The following is a 17,810-nucleotide window of genomic DNA, read 5'->3' as shown; positions in this document are numbered from 1 at the left end:
GTTAAAACATTTTTTTCAAAATAAAGTAACTCAGGAATTAAAAATAGTATATGCCCTTATGTACACAGGGAGAATAAATTATACTGAGTAATTGAAAGTATAAAAGTAATTAAACCAGTGATAAATATTTTTTAAATATCTTTTGATATTAATAACAGATTGACTTATAAACATGATTAATAAAATAAAAATTTTTTAGTGCAAAACTAAAGTTTCTTACCGCTTTGAGGCTTTCCCCGACTTGAAAGCTTTGCTCTGTAAGAGAAAGAAATTAAATTCCAATAAGAATTTAAAATTTTATTTCATTTGTACAATAAAATTTAGCAAAATAAAAATTATTCTGAATTTTAGTAGGTAATGCTAAAACACTATGTATAAGAGATTTCTATATAATATGCAATTTCCGCTAATTAACTATTAGATGAGTGTAAACACTTTTTAAAAAAAACATTTTTGAAATATCATGAATGTAAAATAGAAGTGAACAATAGAAGCTTAAATATATCAACAATAAAGTGTTAACAATAAAAATTATAAGCTTTAGTCTCATTTTTATAAGTTCAAGCTTAAAGATCGTTTGTTTTATTGTTACTGAGTCTGGATTATCTTGCTCGGAACTAATCTGCACTTGATTAAATCTTTTTTTAAAAAAAAAGTTTTAAAAAAATATATAATTTCTCAATTTATTTAATATTTTTGATTAATGAAAATATTCTAATAATTGCTCAGAATTGAAATTATTTTTACAATAAAACCACATGAATATATCACAGCAAAATACAGTTTTATTTTTGTTATTCTTTCACTAATTAGCATATTTGATATTAAAATTTTATTTGTGAATAAAGTATTTCAGACATTAAATATTTCATGGATTTAAATGCTTTTATGTAACACATTAAGCCTTTAAAAAGCCAAACAAATTTTATTAAAATGTTTTAAATGCAATAAAGGAAATTCATAAATAGAAAAAAAGAAAATCTGAGATTATTTGTGATTAAATATTAATTTAATAACAGTTTTAATAAAACTAAATTAAAAAGAAAAATTCTTATTAACTAGGAGACTTTTTAGTTATTAAAACTTTTGAAACTAATGCATAAAGACATGTTTTGAAATAAAGGAAAGAAACTTATACTTTTTCATAGCCTCCTTTGCCTGTGCTTCACTGATATCTTCCTCTGCACTGTAATCCAGGATACTCTTTACACCAAATGACTGCATTCTTTCTAACACAGGTCTAATAGTTTTCGTATCTTCACCAGCTACAAAATGTCCATAAAATGTGTGCTTCATTACAAATTTAAATAATGCTGGTCCAAGGACCTTTTTCCCAGTTGCAACCAGCTAGAAATAAACACATTCTATATTAATATAAACTAAAATACTATAGAAATTAATTCAAAATTTCAGTCTAAACATTTGTTATTCACAATCGCAATGCTCAAATGCGCCATCTGGGGGAGAAGATCGGTTTCATGTCTTGACCCTCCCCTCTTCTCAGTTGTATAGGAATGTACTACAATATTTACCCCTTTCTTAATATTTTTCACATTTAACTGTCAAAAATATTTTTAAAAAATTTTCTACTAGGCTTTCTCTTAGAACTACGTTCAATGTAGTTTTCAGTTCCATATAATTTTGTAACTTAAAAGTTTTTAATCTATTTGAAAATCAAGACAGAATCTAACATACTTCCTTCTCTTATGACTCTCCACATGCTAATGATGAAAGCATAGGAAGTATTGCCATAGGTAGAGAGTTCTGCTCTACGCCACCTATAGCCCATTTCGATAGCCAATAATCAACAAATTAGTTTTCCTTCTATACAGTAAACTCTGATTGTTATTGCAGCAAATAATGAGCAAATTTTCAGTGCATAGTTAGTGAAAGATTTTAAGCAGAAATGTTTTGATGTGTATGATATCGTGTAGTCTTTGATTCACATTTTTGTGATGAAAAACTATCACTTTCTTACAATGACAAAATGTAAAACAACATTCGAACAAAGAGGTATTTTAACACATATAAATAAATAAATGGAAGCAATAAATGATCAAAGATGGTACAAAGAGGTATTTTAACACATATAAATAAATAAATGGAAGCAATAAATGATCAAAGATGGTACCATCTTTGATCATTTCATCAACTATTCACAAGATACAACATCATGTTTCAAGAAACAAAAGGATCAGATTGTGCAGATGAAATAGCAATAATTGTTAAATTTTAAACTTATTTAGCAGTTATCCAGTTATAGTAAAGACATTTGAAACGGTCAGTGTTAAATAGGAGTATGTTATAAATCTGCACTTTCAAGAAAAACCAAAAAAAAAAAAAATAAATAAATAAATAATAATAATAATAATAACTGTGTCAATTGTGGAAAGATTGTTTTAATTGCTTCCAAACTATTGGATTCTCTTCTTTAAGCAGTCTAGAAAATTACTCGGTATTTGATAATCGGTGATTGATATTCCAGAACCCACAAAAAAACTTATAATAATAATCATAAAAATGTTACATACCCCTTTTAACATTGACTGCTTCAATTTAGAATGTACAGATTTTAATTTCACATAAAGTACATTCAACATACTCTGTCCATATGCTAAATGTTGTTGATCAATCATGCTATAAAATATCTTCACAGCTATTTAATTAAAAATCTACAAATAAAAATTTTAAAATATAAATTTCAATACTATATTTCTCAAGTACTAAAATTTGAAGAGAATTGGATGGAACTTTCCTACATAATTTGAAAATATCAGAATAAAAAATAGTAAGTAAGTATAAAAAAATAGTTGTCATCATCACAGTGATTCTGACTTTCTGATTTCACGACCTTAACTCTTGCAGGTCATCATCACAGTGCTTTCTGTTTATGTCTAATAACATGTCAAATACGCTAAAAATCGTAGAGAGAAGCAAAATATAAGTTATAGTTAGCATAATTGTACAGCGTAGAAAATAAAAGTGCGCCAGTTGATTTATGTAGCCAAAAAAATCAAACTTTGTTTCGTCTATAAATAGATAAACAATATTCTAAGAGTGAATATCAATAGAATGATAAAGAGCTCGCAAATTCTTACTTTTAACAGGGATCCGTTTTCAGTAAAAAGGGTCTAAGAAACATGGACTTGTAATTTACGAAGTCTAGAGGAAATACTGTAATGGGGAAGCAAACTCATATATTTAAAAGATTTAAAGGTATATAGAATTTGCAATGAAAAAATACAGCAATTAATTCAATTAAACTTTGTCGCTTTATAATATTTTAACAACGAGGATTTTATTCAATTCACTTCCGTATAAGATTCATATTTGGTATATCAACATGAGGTAAATAATGGAAAAAAAATTAACAAAGATAAAATTCCATAAAAATACTCTGTCACTTGCCTTCTCATGATTTTCCACCAAATAGTCATAAGTGCTTAATTTCAGAACACAAATAGCTCGGATTAATTCCCAAGTAGTTTTGCTTTTGAATGCTTTTTTTGTATCTTCAAAAGTTAAATCTAATTCATCTCGATCATGAGAAGGCTTGGTGTTGTTTAATGAGTCGTGGAATGTTGCACTTAAGGATTTTGCATTGGAAATAAACCTTTTAGAGGATGATAATGTGTTAAGAAAATATAATTTGTTGCCTGTGAAGCGACGAAGAATCAATCGAAGTACCATAACTAATTTCTTTTTAGTGATTTTATATAATCAGCATGATCTTTTGAAGTATAATATTAAATGTTAAAGAGCAACAAACTTTGTATAAGATTATTTGAAAACCGGAACTATCACAAGTTTGTTTACAAACTGAGATTTCATCAGACGTTGCCATATTTAATAGCTAATCTCTAATTCGATTACTAAAATCTTTAAATTTTAATCGATTAATTTTATAATATAATCGATTAAATAATCGATTAATCTTTATCCCTTTATCCATGATATTTTCCCGAGATCTCTAGTGGTTTTTCCCTCTCTTGATCTGGTTCAAAAATTTTGTCAACAAAAATGTTTACAATTTTTGTGTTGCATATTTCTGATTGTCTAATTTTGATTAAATAAAGCTACTTCAATTTCCATTTTGTGGTAATTCAATTGCAGTTGACATGTCAAGTAATTTTCTTTTTATTCATTGGTTTTATTTTCTATTTTCTTAAGTATCAACACGTAATGCTGAAATCATATTGATTTCAGATTTCAATGATATTTGCATATTTAGAAATTTCAGTTTTATTGTTTAAAATATAACAAAATAAATTTTTTGTTTCAAATATGGGATTTACGGAGGTAAAACTTATTTTACTGCATTACGTGTAATTTGCTGATACGTGTAATAAGACACATCTTCCTCGTATTCTCCTGTAAATAACAGATGTTACCGATCAAAGCATCTTATTCATATTTAAAATATATGAGAGTTAGTCTGTAACCCAATATTATGAAATGCAATAGAGAAGGATGAATGTTCTGTATGAGAACTTTTATTTATTTATGTTTTAAGAAAATTAAAACTGCTAATTTGCATTAATAAATAAAATTTGAAGTTCTGTGTTTATCTAACCGGATATAAATATAATGTAACAATGTAAACGACTTTGAATTATCGTTTTTTTAATGAAAGTATTGTTTTATAAATAAAAACAAATTTGTACTTAAATTTTTAAACTGGAACATTAAGGTCAACTTGGTGTCAAAATTTTGTGAAACAAGTCTCCAAGATCATTTAAGAATAATGAAAGCTATTAGTATTTAAAGTTTAGCATGGAATTTTAAATTTAGCCAAATCATTTGAATTTAAAATCATTCACTGTGAAATGATTTGTCTTAGACTTTTTTCTTTCCCAAGGTTATTATTATTTATAATTGTCATACAAAACTGCTTATATGAAGCTATAATGTTGTTGATATTCAATCAGCATATGTTTTTGAAATTTTAGAGAGTTGTAATACTGCTTGATTTTGTGACAAATTAGATTTTTAAATGTAATTTTTTTAAATTTACAATGGGGCACAATTTTACTGGAACAATGGAAACAAAATTGCTTAGATTAATTAGAATTCAAATTTTTTTTAATAACCTAGTTTTAGTCTCTGTGTATCATCTTTAATGTGAAAATATTTTTTTTTACTATTCGGAATTGTGTATACAACTGTAATCATTGCTCGAAATTAACGGTGGTCCGTTGGTCCGTGACCACTAAAATCGGAGTGAGACCAGCATAAAATAATAAACAGTGGTCCGCTGGACCACCTTCCGCCGCAGCCGATCTATTCTCGATCGTACGAAACTTAAACAATCTTACTTAAAACTATTTTAGAGCTTATTTACACTTTTTTTAAAAATTTTTTATGCAAAATTAATATTAATAAAAAAATGCGATTTAAATCAAAAATGTATGATTTTTAAAAAAAAATCATGATTTTTTTCAATGAAAAATTTTAGTTTTTTTTTTATTTGCAGATAATAGGAACGCATAGACGGACCAGTAAAGTTTTGTGCGGACTAGTAAAATGTTTTAGTTACTGGTCCTATGGACCAGTAATTTTTTTAAAAAATTTCTACTCCTGGTAATTTTTCTAATGTTATGTAGACAACTATAAACTTTAATAGTATGCATCCAGATTAACAAATTCACCAACAATAAGTTTTTCAAGGAGATAGAAGTTTAAGGATATTTCTTTTTAGAAAATTATGATATTGTAGTATCACAGAAACTTAGGAACGTTTTCTACTGCTTCTTATTTGTATAGTCTAGGGGTGCATAATCTTTTTGAGTGAAGGGCCTCTTGCACAGTAGGTTGACTAACCTACGCAAGGGCCATACGCATGTTTAGTCATGTTGGCAGCAAATAAGATCATTTTTGTTTAAACCTTAGAGTTCAAAGCACTAAATTCCATAATAAATGCAATCGTAATACCATAATAAGTGCATCAGAATTTTAAAAACCACTTGAAAGCTGGTAATTATGAATGACAAAAATAAGGTGAATCAAAAAGTGATTGCCCAAATTCTAAATTCGCACATCGTAATATATCGTAATTAAAAATATCGGATTTTTTTAAAACAGTGCAGAACTTCATAGCAATAATTGTTGAAAAGCTATCTATAAACAGCATAGATTTACAATAGAATCTGTGCATATCAACCACATAAAAACGTGATAACTCAAAAGTACAATTCAAAAATTTCCAGTTTTTTATTTTTTCAAAGAAAAAGGAAAGAAAAATCACTGAGTTCAGAAGCTTCCACGGACCGCACATCAACAGTTGGTCGTAGGTCTGTATACTAATTAAAAGTATCTACTGTAAATGCAGCATAAACATGACTTTTATAATAATTTCCTTTACAACAACAAAAAAGAACTATTATTCTACTTAATGATAAATTATTTATTTATAGAAGGAAAAAAAAAGAGGGAGTGCAATAGCAGTGTACGATAGCAATTTTTATATTTCCAAAGATCTAGATTATTGGTTCTAGATTATAAAAAAGCAGGGTTGAACTAATTCAACCTTTTAAATTATTTATGTACAATAGCAATTGTAATATTGTCAAAAATTATCCATTAATCTTAGATTATAAAAAACCCTGTCTTTTATAACTGTTAATTTAATATATCATGGTTTTTATTAATTAAATAACAGGAATTTAATTGCTTTTTTTTCCTTTGTTTGCACTGACAGATATAAAGAAAATCCCAGTACCAGGTCGTTCTGCCGGAGATGGCATGGAAAATTGTTCTCCTAATTCTGAGTTTAAGACTAAGAACTGGGCTAATAATCACAAACAAGTTTCTTTTATCAGTTCCATCCCTTCTCCTGGAAAGTTAAAAGAGCCTAAATTTATTCCTTATGAACCATATAAAGCAGCTGTTTTACCTATCGTTCCCTCTTCCACTATGAAAGATAACCACAATGCCTCAAAATTAGTGATAGACTCTCAAAAAGTTAGTGCTCTTGCATCTAGCATTATAGAATTATATTCTAATGTAGAAAACAAAGACATTTCATCCAACCTTTCAGAAAATCAAAAATGTACTATGGATTGCCATGTTAAGCTAAAAGCTCTTGAAGAAAAGATCAAATTGTTGGAAAAAGAAAACAAAGAGCTAAATGCCCAATACCAAGTCCAAATTGAGGTAAGTATCTGTGATGCCCCAATAGGCATTACATATTTTCTACCTTTTGAAATTTTTGTAATTTCTTAAATTTGTCATTTTTTTTAAATTCTTTTTTGGGTACTTACGCATTAATGCCACCACAGCTACAGATTTGGCGGTTTTTAAGTGCCGCCAATCTACACCTAAAATTTTTGCAACAAATCAGAAAATAAATCACTTTATTTAAAATCAAAACACTTTCAAAATTAAAAGCACTTTATTTAAAATCAAAGCAATCAATCGGATTTCGGTGGAAAATGGGCGTATATTGAGTTTAATTTAAAACGGTCTCTATCTTCTTTCACCTGATGCTGTCTCCATATAAATTCTGATAAATGAGATTTCAAATGATGTCCCGCTGTCTCCCTATGTCTCTTGTTCCTCCATTTAGCACTGCCCTACATTCTCTCAACTGTTTGTGTATGAACTCCTGTATCAGGATCAATAAAATTGTATATATGATTAACTTTAGCATGTGGGAATCCTTCTCTTTGTTTGGTAACCTTTTCAACTGTCAGAATAAATTGTGCTACAATCTGCAATGTTTTCAATAATTTTATCATGAAGGGTAGAGCCAGTTCTATTAAGAACAACAAACAAATCTTTTGTTTCTTTACATATACCGCGAAATACCCACTGTTTGGGTAATACACAACCAATGTATTTTTACATTTAGTAAACAAACTTTCATAAATTTCCACAATGCAATCTGGTCTACCTACCGTCTTGTTTCGTTTGTTCTCCATATCCAAAACACATAGTTCACGCATGTAATTGTTCCAATCTATTACAGTTTTATCCGATAAATCAAGTTGCTTTTCACAAAATTTAATCAACGCTGCAAAAAAGCTGAACAAAATGGAATTTTGCTTCCCTCAAACCAGTTGTCTTTTCTAAGTCCCAATTGTTGCTAATACCGTCTTAAATTTCATTTCCAAAACGTACGTTTACCAAAATTAAGTTTCATGTCATGTAAATTGGTACATTTTGTCTTTGACTACCTAGATGTTGTCTGTGGAAACAAGGAGAGTTGCATAAAAAATCTGTAATGCATGTATAGAAAATGTTGAAATTCCTTCTAAATTCTGTGTAAATTTTATCGATAAATTCTTTTTCATTAAATAGTTACAACTGTTTGTAATTGCTATATTCACTTTGAATTACCCGGTATTTGAATTGACCGCCATTTGCAGAAACAAAGTTGAGGATTAAATTAGCAAATGCTTGTGTAGATATTTTTTTTTAATTGTCTAATGTGCAGCAGAAAACATTATAGTAGTTTGTAGTTTTTTCACTCAGTAGTGCTATCTTTTTATGAGCTTTCAACTGTAACTTGTTTTGAAATTTAGTGGGAATAATTTATCTAATTTTCTAAAAAGGATGTAACTAACTGTAAGAGGTTTATGCTGACTCTTTTACTCAAAACAAAAATATATCTCTTGGATCACTCACCCAATGTGACATTTTTCACAGCATTTGAGCTCATTAACATCCCACCCCCTAAACAGAAAACATAAAAATGTCATTCCCGTTCTGATATCTTGCTTTGGCTTCTTGTTTCCCCTTATCCCACAAAAGAGTCGTTTATGTCATATCATTTTTGTTTTTACTTATTTTGAATATAATATATATATTTAAAAAAAAAAAAACATCTTAAAAATTAATACTCCCAAAGTATACATTGTGATTGAGTATTTCACTTTGACTAAAATTAAATGAATATTGAAATTACTTGTGGTCAATTTAGGTTAATGCTGATTTGAAAAAAATGTTAGTAGCATCACTTGGTGAAGATGTTCAGTGTAAAGTTCAGTACATGACACAAGACAAAGTTCACTTAGGCAAAGAAGTTCTTCAGCTTTCTGATGAATTGGAACAAAGCAAAGAGGAAGTCGAAAAACTATCTGTGCTATGCAATGTGTGGGAAAGTAAATTCAAGGCTAGTAGGTGAGTTGATTTTTTAAATTTATTTTTTAGTTTTTAAAAATATTTTTTTCTTAATCGAATTTTAATTTAAACTGAAATTTGAAGCTTGGCAAAAGATTCTGAAATTTTTTTTAAACATTTAAAGACTGATAAATTGTGATGATTATGTCTTTTGATAAATAAAATACAATTATGTCTTGTTCCTTGTCATTGATATTGATAAATTCGATAAAGTTATGACCAGTGGTCAGAAGTAGAGCGCTACAAGTAGCGAAACTACTATAATGGTTAAATTTTTTTTGTAGTGTATGTTGGGTTAAAAATTAGAGTATGGCAGCCAGGTGTCAATGGCAACTAAATATTTTTTCTTAGATAATAATAGATAGATAGTTCTGCTTGGTAACTATAATAAATATAGTTCTGTATAGTTCTGCATAATAGTTCTGTAAAAAATAGTTCTGCTTGGCTTAACTTTAAAATTATAATTTTACTAAAAATTTTACAACATTCATTCGAGACCCTAAATATTCAGGGAAATAATCAGTTGAAAACAAAATAAACAAAGCTTTTAGTTTTATCACTAGAAAAAAGTCTTTTTCTTTCAAAGTGAAATAGTTTAACTTTAAAATAATTCCTCAGTTAAATTTGCACATTTTTTAAACTGGTTTTTAACTTATTATAATTCCTAAATTTTAAAATCTTATATGTTGTAAAAATGATATATTAAAAATATCAGGTTTTTAAAAATCGTGTCGAAATGTCTGAAAAAATGGAAAATAACTGCAATAGCAGTTGAAAAGATGATCAGAAATTAATGTTAATTTACGATGCAATTGTTGCGAGTTGAAAACATAAAAAATTATTGCTATAATACAAAATTCGTTAGCTATAACATTGTTTTAAAATTATTGGAATAGAAAAAAAAACATATGGAAATAGCTAAGAAACAGCAAATAAATGTCAAGAAAAGGAAAAAAGAACCATAGAAGATGTTGATTTACAATAGAATCGATTGTTAAAAAGTTACTCTTTAAATTCGAAATACTCCCTTATTGTAATGACATCATATAAAGACTATCAAAATAAGAAAAAAATGTGTCGAAATGCACAAGAAAACAATTGAGTGTAAATGCTTGAGATATCAAGTAAAATGAAATTGTGAAAAAATTTATTTGAATTGTAATTGAAAGAAGGAAAAAAAAAAACTTACTTAAATATGCATTGCGAATCCTTATTTTTTTTCAAACTTTGGCTATTGGATAACAATGAGGATGTTGAAATAATTTTTTTTGTTAATTTAAATTACTTATTTATTTTCACGAAAATGAATATCATTATATCTTTCAAAACGGAATTGTAATGTTTCTATCAGATTCACAACCTGCCATTTAGAAACACCCAAAGAGTGTTAGTTTCAGTTAGTATTTTTATCCAATGATAATTGGAAAATTTAAGATCATTGCAAAATAATTCAATTTTATAATACATTATTAAGACTAAATTAATTAAAAATAAAATCCTTTTGTATCTCTCAATTTTCTTACTAACAGTGATTCCTCTAGACTTTGGGAAACTGTGGATCCTTAGCAAGTCGGACATCCAAATTTCTGAGTTCCTTTTTACTAAAAGCAGGTCCCTTTTTAAAATATATACTACTTCGTCATCTATCTACTAATCTGCATATTTGTACGAGGCATAACTTAGTTTTCGCCTCACCCTTTATGACTTTTTTTGTATTGGTTGTTTTATAGTTCAAAAGTGGAAGTGCTAAATAATATATAACTTAAAATCTTTTTTAACTAAACTCTATTCGTAGAATTTCTTGTGGGCTCAAATTAAAGTGCTATAACTTCTTCTGTACATTTAGGTTGCAAAAGGCCTACATGAAAATAATGAAAACCTTTTTATTTACCTTGTTCAAATTAGATTAATTAAAAAATTGAATTCCTTGTTATCTTATTGCTATAAAATTAAATTGAAAGATATAAATATAATTTTAATTGTTATAAAATTTATATTTTTAACCTGCAGTGGTTGTCTGTTTGCTCTTGTTAACTTATGATATCTACTCAATTTCAGTTTGATGGTTAAAGAGCTTGCTCAGTGGAAGGCTTCATTATCCCATAAACTGAATGATTCAATAGCAGCTCTTGACTCAATGCTGCGGGAACATGATATTTTGTTTAAGCAGCTACACACCACTCACATGTAAGTTTTTATTTACATTATGTTACTTAACAAATGAAAATTTTTTGCTGAAGTTTAAATGAGCAAACACTTTTATCTCTTCAAGTCTTTTGACTTAGAAGAGTAAATGTTAGTTAAAAAATTCAAATAGTTGTGAATTAATTTTGGTTTCTAATAAAATTATTTTTCCTAACTGCTTGTTATGTAATAACTTTGAATAACTCAGTGGAAAAAAAATCAAGCCTTTTAATATATTTTTAACCGTTTAGCATTGTAATATATTTTAATAAAAATAACCTTTTTAATATATTTTCATATTTGATTTTATTTTTAATGTTCATGTTCATGCATGTAGTGAAAAACCTTTTTATGTCAGATTTAGTAATTTTTATTATAATATTTTTGAAAATATACTAATTTTTTTTCCTAACATAAATTTGATAGAAAATCGTGGTGTTTACTATTTAGTTTTGTCATTGTTTGCTTTCAGCAAAATTTTCTTAATAAAATATTTTGTTGTTGAGACTTAGTTTTGAATGTAAGTAATATAAATCCATAGTATGTGTTACCTTCATAAAAAAATGGAGAAATGAAACAATTTATAGAATCTAAAAATAAATTTTCTTCGAGGTTGATTTTATATTAAGTTTATAACCTTTCTAATATCAGGTTATTGCAAAATTTGTGCCTGATTTGGATCCACATGAAATCTTACAATACATTGTTTTTAAACATATTAGTATTTATTCATTGATAATATATTTTCTATTGTTGTCTCTAAATATTTTGCATTTTCTAAAATTCTTGATCTTTTTATTATGTATTTTTACACTTAAATTTTTTTTGTTTTTATTGTTATTATTTGATAAATTTAACGTGTTTAGAATGTTTATTTTGGAAATTGCTTTTTATTACGATGGTGCCGAAGGGTTTTCGCAAACATTGACATGTGGCAACGATTTTATTTATTTTTCTGGGATAAATATCCCTTCTTCATATCTTAATTAAAGTGTATCTGAAATGCCATAATTTGCCTAATACTACAATGGACTAACCATCCTCATTATAATTTGTTATATCTTTTTTAATTTTTTTATTTTTAATAAAATAATGTTAAAAATTGTTCGTCTGGATTTTTTTGTTGCACCCTGTATCTACTTTGTTATGTCAAATAATTCTTATTAATGGTCAACTGCTCCTAGTTGTGATGGAATTTGGAACTTAGTTGATAGACTACAAACTTGATCAAAAGATTAATCAGGTTTGATTAGAAATAAGATCATAATTGTTGTTTCTTTGGTATTAAATGTATTCAAATACATCATTTAAATATGTGCATTTTGATGTTTCAGCATATTGGAACAAACTCTTGATGCTTTTGATCCTAGTGCCAAACAAACTTATAAAAATCATGATCAATCACTAAGTGTCTTAGAATTAGCTGTAGAGCTAAAGAGCTTATCCTCTAAAATTCAAGAAAGGCTCATTGGCAAACAAATTTTTGACAATAAATCTACAGTTAGTGGACTGCGGCAGTTTACTAATGCTGAACTATTAGTTTATGATGTAAGTGTAATTTAAATAATTGATTATTATTGTTAAAAATCTTTTTCTATGAATTAAAACAGGATTTTATTTTCTGATAATATTTGGAATAGGAATTTTTATTCTATGGATCTTGACTTAAATTTTGGTTGCTGAGTTTATTATCTAAGCATTGTCTGAGTTTCTCAGAAAACAAAGAATTAAATTAATTTTTCTTTAAACTTTTTACATTTTTAAAGCTTTTTATATCATAAAACATTTCAAAAAAGAGAAATGCAGAATTTTATTCATCCTGTTCTTATTTGCATAGTTATTATTTTTTTTAGGAAATTCTTCTTTTTAACATTTTACTTATCCCCTGGCTTTCTTGATTAAAAAATTAAAAGTTTTGTAGCATTTTTAAATTATTCATAAATTTAAAAGAGTTTTTTTTTTCAGTTAAAATTTAGATCAGGAATTTCCAACTTGAGCTTGAGATTTAAGATGTTTGAAAGTTGACTTAATTTAAACTACTGTAAAAATAAAATATATTAAAAATTTTTTATAAACCTTATAACTCATTACAAAACAGAAAAGATTTGGTCTAGTTTATCCTGTCATTATTTTCATGGTTAAAATAGAGAAAACTCTCATTCCTTTGCAATTTGTATATTCTCTGGTTTGCATATTTTAAAAATGAACTACTGTATATTTTATATAATAGTATTTTTTTAAAAATTAGTTTGAAATATATTCATAGATATTATAAATAAACTACATTGTTTTGGGTTATGACTAAAAAGTGTTTAGAATGCTTTGATTTTCGATAATGTATTTTTAGGTAGATAATATGTGTATCTAAAGTATTTTTCCTGAAATTCAATATAATCTCTTATTTTTTTAACTTAATAAATTTGTACGTTAAACCCTAGTTTTGGAAGTTATCTAATTTATTCTTATAACAAAATGCTTGCTTATTTTTTTTATGTACAAATTGAAAAAAATTTAATGCATTGCTACTCAAAATTCTCACTCAGTTTAGTTTTTTTTTTTTTTTTTTTTTTTTTGAACTGGCTTCTTAGATATAATAGTTCAAATATCAATTTAATTTTGTTCAAAAAAAAGCTAAATCAAAAATTTAGTTATATCCTTTCAAGCAAAATGTACTCAAACCTATAATGTATAGCACGCAACATTCAAAGCCCTTACAGAACAACTTATGTTTGGGAAATAACTGCATATGCTCTTGTCCCTGCATTTGTGTTCATCTTTATGAAATTGTATACGCTGTAACTAAGTATTTTCTGAGGTTTTTTTCCTCAAAAGTATATGAGTCAGAAGACCTGTGAGCAGTTAGTGTACAGCTCTCAAAACTTTTTTTCTTGTCCGATATGTTGTAGTTCAAGTATATTTTATTTATCATTTTAATTCCCTTTTACAATCTTTTCTAATATTTTGAATTGCTAGCTGAACTTTAAAAAAAAGTGTAACAATGCTTTAACAGAGCATTATACAAAGAACTGCATTAACAAAGCCTATGGTATTTCAAATTCATTCTAAAAGGGCAAATTTCAGCAATATTTCAATTTAGAAGTTTTGAGATTTTTCATTCTTTTGATAGGATAGGTAGAAAATGGTTCAAAGTTAATCGCAGGCAAAGTAATACTTTCAGTTTGTTTGCAAAGTTACAGCTAGCAGTATTAATCATTGCTCACAGAGATGCGACCTTTAAGAAAATATTTAGCCTCAAAACAAAAAGCCAGATTTAATTCTGTTCTTGTCAGCATGCATAGCATTTTTAAAAAGTGCTTAAAAGTGCTTATTTTCTATTTTAAAAGCCCTTAAAAGTTCTTTTTTCATTTGGTGTTTTTAAAAAATGCTTCATTTTCCCCTTTCCAAAATAAGATTTTTTTTCTTTACCTTATCTATTTTTATTACACAAAAACCTATTTTTATTACACAAAAATTATTCGAATTGCACAAAAAGCGTGGTATTCACATTATTACATTCAACATTTTTACAATTCATTCAGCCACAATCTATCTTGTACTGTCGGTCCATTACGTATGAAAGGAATCTAGCACTGCTGCATTTTATAAGAGATGCACTATTTCGGGCTTCATTTTTCACCCTCTGAAATTGAATCTAAAAATCTCAAATTTTTGCTAATCACGAGGACAAACTAAACATTGCCTAATTTTTTTTCCAATGGCAAATATTTTTTTCATTTCTGTTGTTCTATTTATAAATCTGCACCATAACCCTTGAACTTGACTTGGGGATCATTCTCTAATTGCATATTTTCATTGCATTGAGATGAATGCATTAAATTTGATTGATTAATTTGAAATGTTTGAATATTTAAATCTTTATCTCATTTTTCACAATTGTGCAGAAATGCAACAGTCACTGTTTTGTCATTTTGCATAATCAACAAACCATTTTTTTTTCAATAAATTTTTAATTTTTTTATTTATTATTTTTTATGTGCTTAAAATGACATATTCTAATGTATTAGCAATTTTTTTTATTTATTTTGGAAATGTTGAGATGTAAAGGATTGATCAACTTTTTCCAAATATAGGTGGCAAAATGTCATTTAAAAATTGTAATTATTAAATGAGTGAGACTTGTTTATTTTTGATAATATTTACAGAACATTTGTAATTATCAAAAGTTTTGTTGCAGAGTAGTCAATATATTTCTGTTCTTAGGGTATTATCTATTTAATAAAAATTTTCAATTGTTGCATGTATTTTTTCATAAAAGCAGCTGTTTATGTTTGTTTATTTTTTCTAGTTATTCAGCAATTTTGAAAGACTGTCTTCTAAAGATGTACCTTTTAACAAAAATACAATTAAAGATGCTGGATTGACAGCATGTCATGTCTTACCTCATCAATGTGCAAATGATGCAAATGTTAGATATTGCAAGCATTGTAGTGGTGAAGTAGAAATAATATAAAACTCTTTTTGTATTTTAAAAAAAAACTTAATTGGAAATATGTGGCTCCAAATATGTGGCCCAAGAGGAGCAATCTATAACTTTAAGCTTGATTATAATTTTTAGCTCATAATATTACATCCATTTTAAATAATATATTATATTTTCTATGGTCTTGCTGAACAAGACTAATCTGAAGAAATAAAATTTGCTATTCTAAAATTTTGGAAATTCTTCATTATCTGATGTTTAAAAAATTTTATTTGTTTGTATACATATTTCTTACCTTGTTCTATCATCTTTTATAAAAACTTGTGTAGAAAGGTGAAATTGTCAACCACCTTCCTAATGTCATCAACCTATTTCCCTTTTTTTTTATTTGGACAATATGGCAGTAGTTAATCTGATTTATTTTATGAACTTTTATTTCTATCTCCTTATTTAAAATCTGCCTTATGTGTCATTTGTCAATTTTCTTGTTTTTAATTTGCAAAATGTTCAATTTATTTCTTCAAATTTGAATGCAGTAGTATTTATAAAACTGTGCAATAATTTTCATTTGTGTAGAATCGTTAGTATTTTTTTAGTTATTTAGAATTTTTTTCTAAGTATTAAAATTTATCTTGCTCTTTTGTAATATTTCAGTATGCCTATAATGCTTATACTTTAGTATTTGGTTGTATTTTATTTGACAATAATACTATAGATACGTTAAATATACTACTGAGGCTATGTTGAAATATGTGTATATTTGTAATTTTGTTTTGTGCATTAATTTTTTCTCTTGATTTACGTATTTAATTTTATTTATCGAACAAATGTTTAGCTAAGTGATTTTTATATTTAGCTGAGTTTTGTAAATGGATTTCTTTTCTGTTCCATCAATACAATGAAGTTATATAAGAGTGGTTAAATAATATTTTACTGCTAATTAGTTGTCAAAAATAAAAAAAACTTTCTTCACAATTATGATAATAATTAATTGTTCAACTTGTGTTATATAGTTGATGTAAACATATTTCTTTTAAATTTATTTTTTTCTCTAGTTTGGAAAATAGAAAATTGATTTTAGAAGCACTCATACAAAATAATTATTAAATATACTCTGCTGGGCTGCCTCCCTGGCTCTCGAAAAATCTTTTAAGAAGTAATAAAACGGGAGGAAAATGTAGGTGTTTTGATTAAAAGAAAATCTATATTGATAACCAACTCTACTGGATTTTGCCAGTTTATCCTGGTCTAATGGTTTAGTTAAAGTTCTCCTGGTTTTTGTACATTTTTGAAAATTCCCAAAATTGAGTAAGTTTCCTAAAAAAAATCCTATTGAAATAGAATTTTTACAGATTATTGCTTGAAAATTTAAATAAGTATTGCTAATACATAATGAAGCAAATCTCATTTATAGAAATCAGTTCAAAACTTTTTTTTGTTCTAAATGTTCAGCTTATTTTTATTCAGAGCTCTCTTCTTAAATTAATTAAAAAAATCTTAACTATCCTTGATGAATTAAATGCCTATTAATATTTGAAATTATGAGTAAGCATAATACATAACATTTCAAGTATGTTTAATGTCAATCATAACTGGAAAATATTGTAGTTTTTCTATTTTGATAACTATTAAATTCCCTGTGTGTAAAATATTTGTTATGCGACAATTGACATGGAATTGATATTATTTCATTAAATTTGCTGGATTTTTTCCTATCCATGTTGGCAGTTATGTTGAGTAAAAATTCCTGCAAATCTGTATTATGAAAAACAATGTGGACAAATTAGACTTTTAAAAATGGCCCTATTTAATTAATTAAAAGTAGAAATCAGAAATTAAAATTCATCTTAAAATGTCTTATCTTACTTCAAAATTACTCAAATAAATCAGCGATAAATTCTCTTTCATTTGGTATTAATAAGCATGTGAAGCCGTTTTGACACAGATATTTGGACCCGTATATTTACCAAATTTTCCTTTAATTCTTTAACTGTCTTCTTTCTTGATTTTTCAAGTATATTATTCCCCACAAATTCTCTGAGATCAGCAGATGAAGCAGGCCACT

The 17,810-nt window shown here is 26.9% G+C and overlaps 2 protein-coding genes across 4 annotated transcripts in view; one reads left to right on the top strand and one right to left on the bottom strand.

Moving 5' to 3' along the window:
• The window catches only part of LOC107456178 (proline dehydrogenase 1, mitochondrial), a 32,385-nt gene extending 28,541 nt beyond the window's left edge, over positions 1 to 3,844 (bottom strand). Inside the window, exons 1-3 of one of the 2 annotated variants that reach the window (XM_087156898.1) lie at positions 3,409 to 3,844; positions 1,139 to 1,347; positions 221 to 255 (exon numbers count right to left, since the gene is read on the bottom strand). In XM_087156898.1, coding sequence (XP_087013024.1) covers positions 221 to 255; positions 1,139 to 1,347; positions 3,409 to 3,690 — 526 coding nt within the window. In that variant the 5' untranslated portion in view covers positions 3,691 to 3,844. Of the gene's footprint in view, positions 1 to 220; positions 256 to 1,138; positions 1,348 to 2,531; positions 2,660 to 3,408 lie in introns of those variants that run through there. The other variant, XM_087156899.1, reaches the window with a different exon arrangement.
• A 96-nt stretch (positions 3,845 to 3,940) lies between these two features.
• LOC107456177 (golgin-45) lies at positions 3,941 to 17,810 on the top strand. 2 transcript variants are annotated; one of them, XR_011636090.2, is made up of 7 exons: positions 3,941 to 4,125; positions 6,698 to 7,152; positions 8,921 to 9,120; positions 11,179 to 11,307; positions 12,639 to 12,852; positions 15,611 to 15,923; positions 16,176 to 17,543. XR_011636090.2 is itself a non-coding variant. In XM_043049365.3 (6 exons), exons 1-6 carry the CDS (start codon positions 4,119 to 4,121, stop codon positions 15,773 to 15,775), a joined length of 1,170 nt encoding a protein of 389 aa, XP_042905299.2. In that variant the 5' UTR covers positions 3,947 to 4,118; the 3' UTR covers positions 15,776 to 17,810. The 2 variants fall into 2 exon arrangements, 1 of the variants encoding a protein (XP_042905299.2); XM_043049365.3 differs by having other exon boundaries at positions 3,947 to 4,125; positions 15,611 to 17,810.

This window comes from Parasteatoda tepidariorum, chromosome 2 (assembly GCF_982258835.1).
Source record: "Parasteatoda tepidariorum strain Cologne lab strain chromosome 2, Ptep-v5.0, whole genome shotgun sequence".
NCBI classification, from domain to species: Eukaryota; Metazoa; Arthropoda; class Arachnida; order Araneae; family Theridiidae; genus Parasteatoda; species Parasteatoda tepidariorum.
The sequence above is the reverse complement of the archived record's forward strand: the minus strand, read 5'-3'. Positions and strand labels throughout refer to the sequence as shown.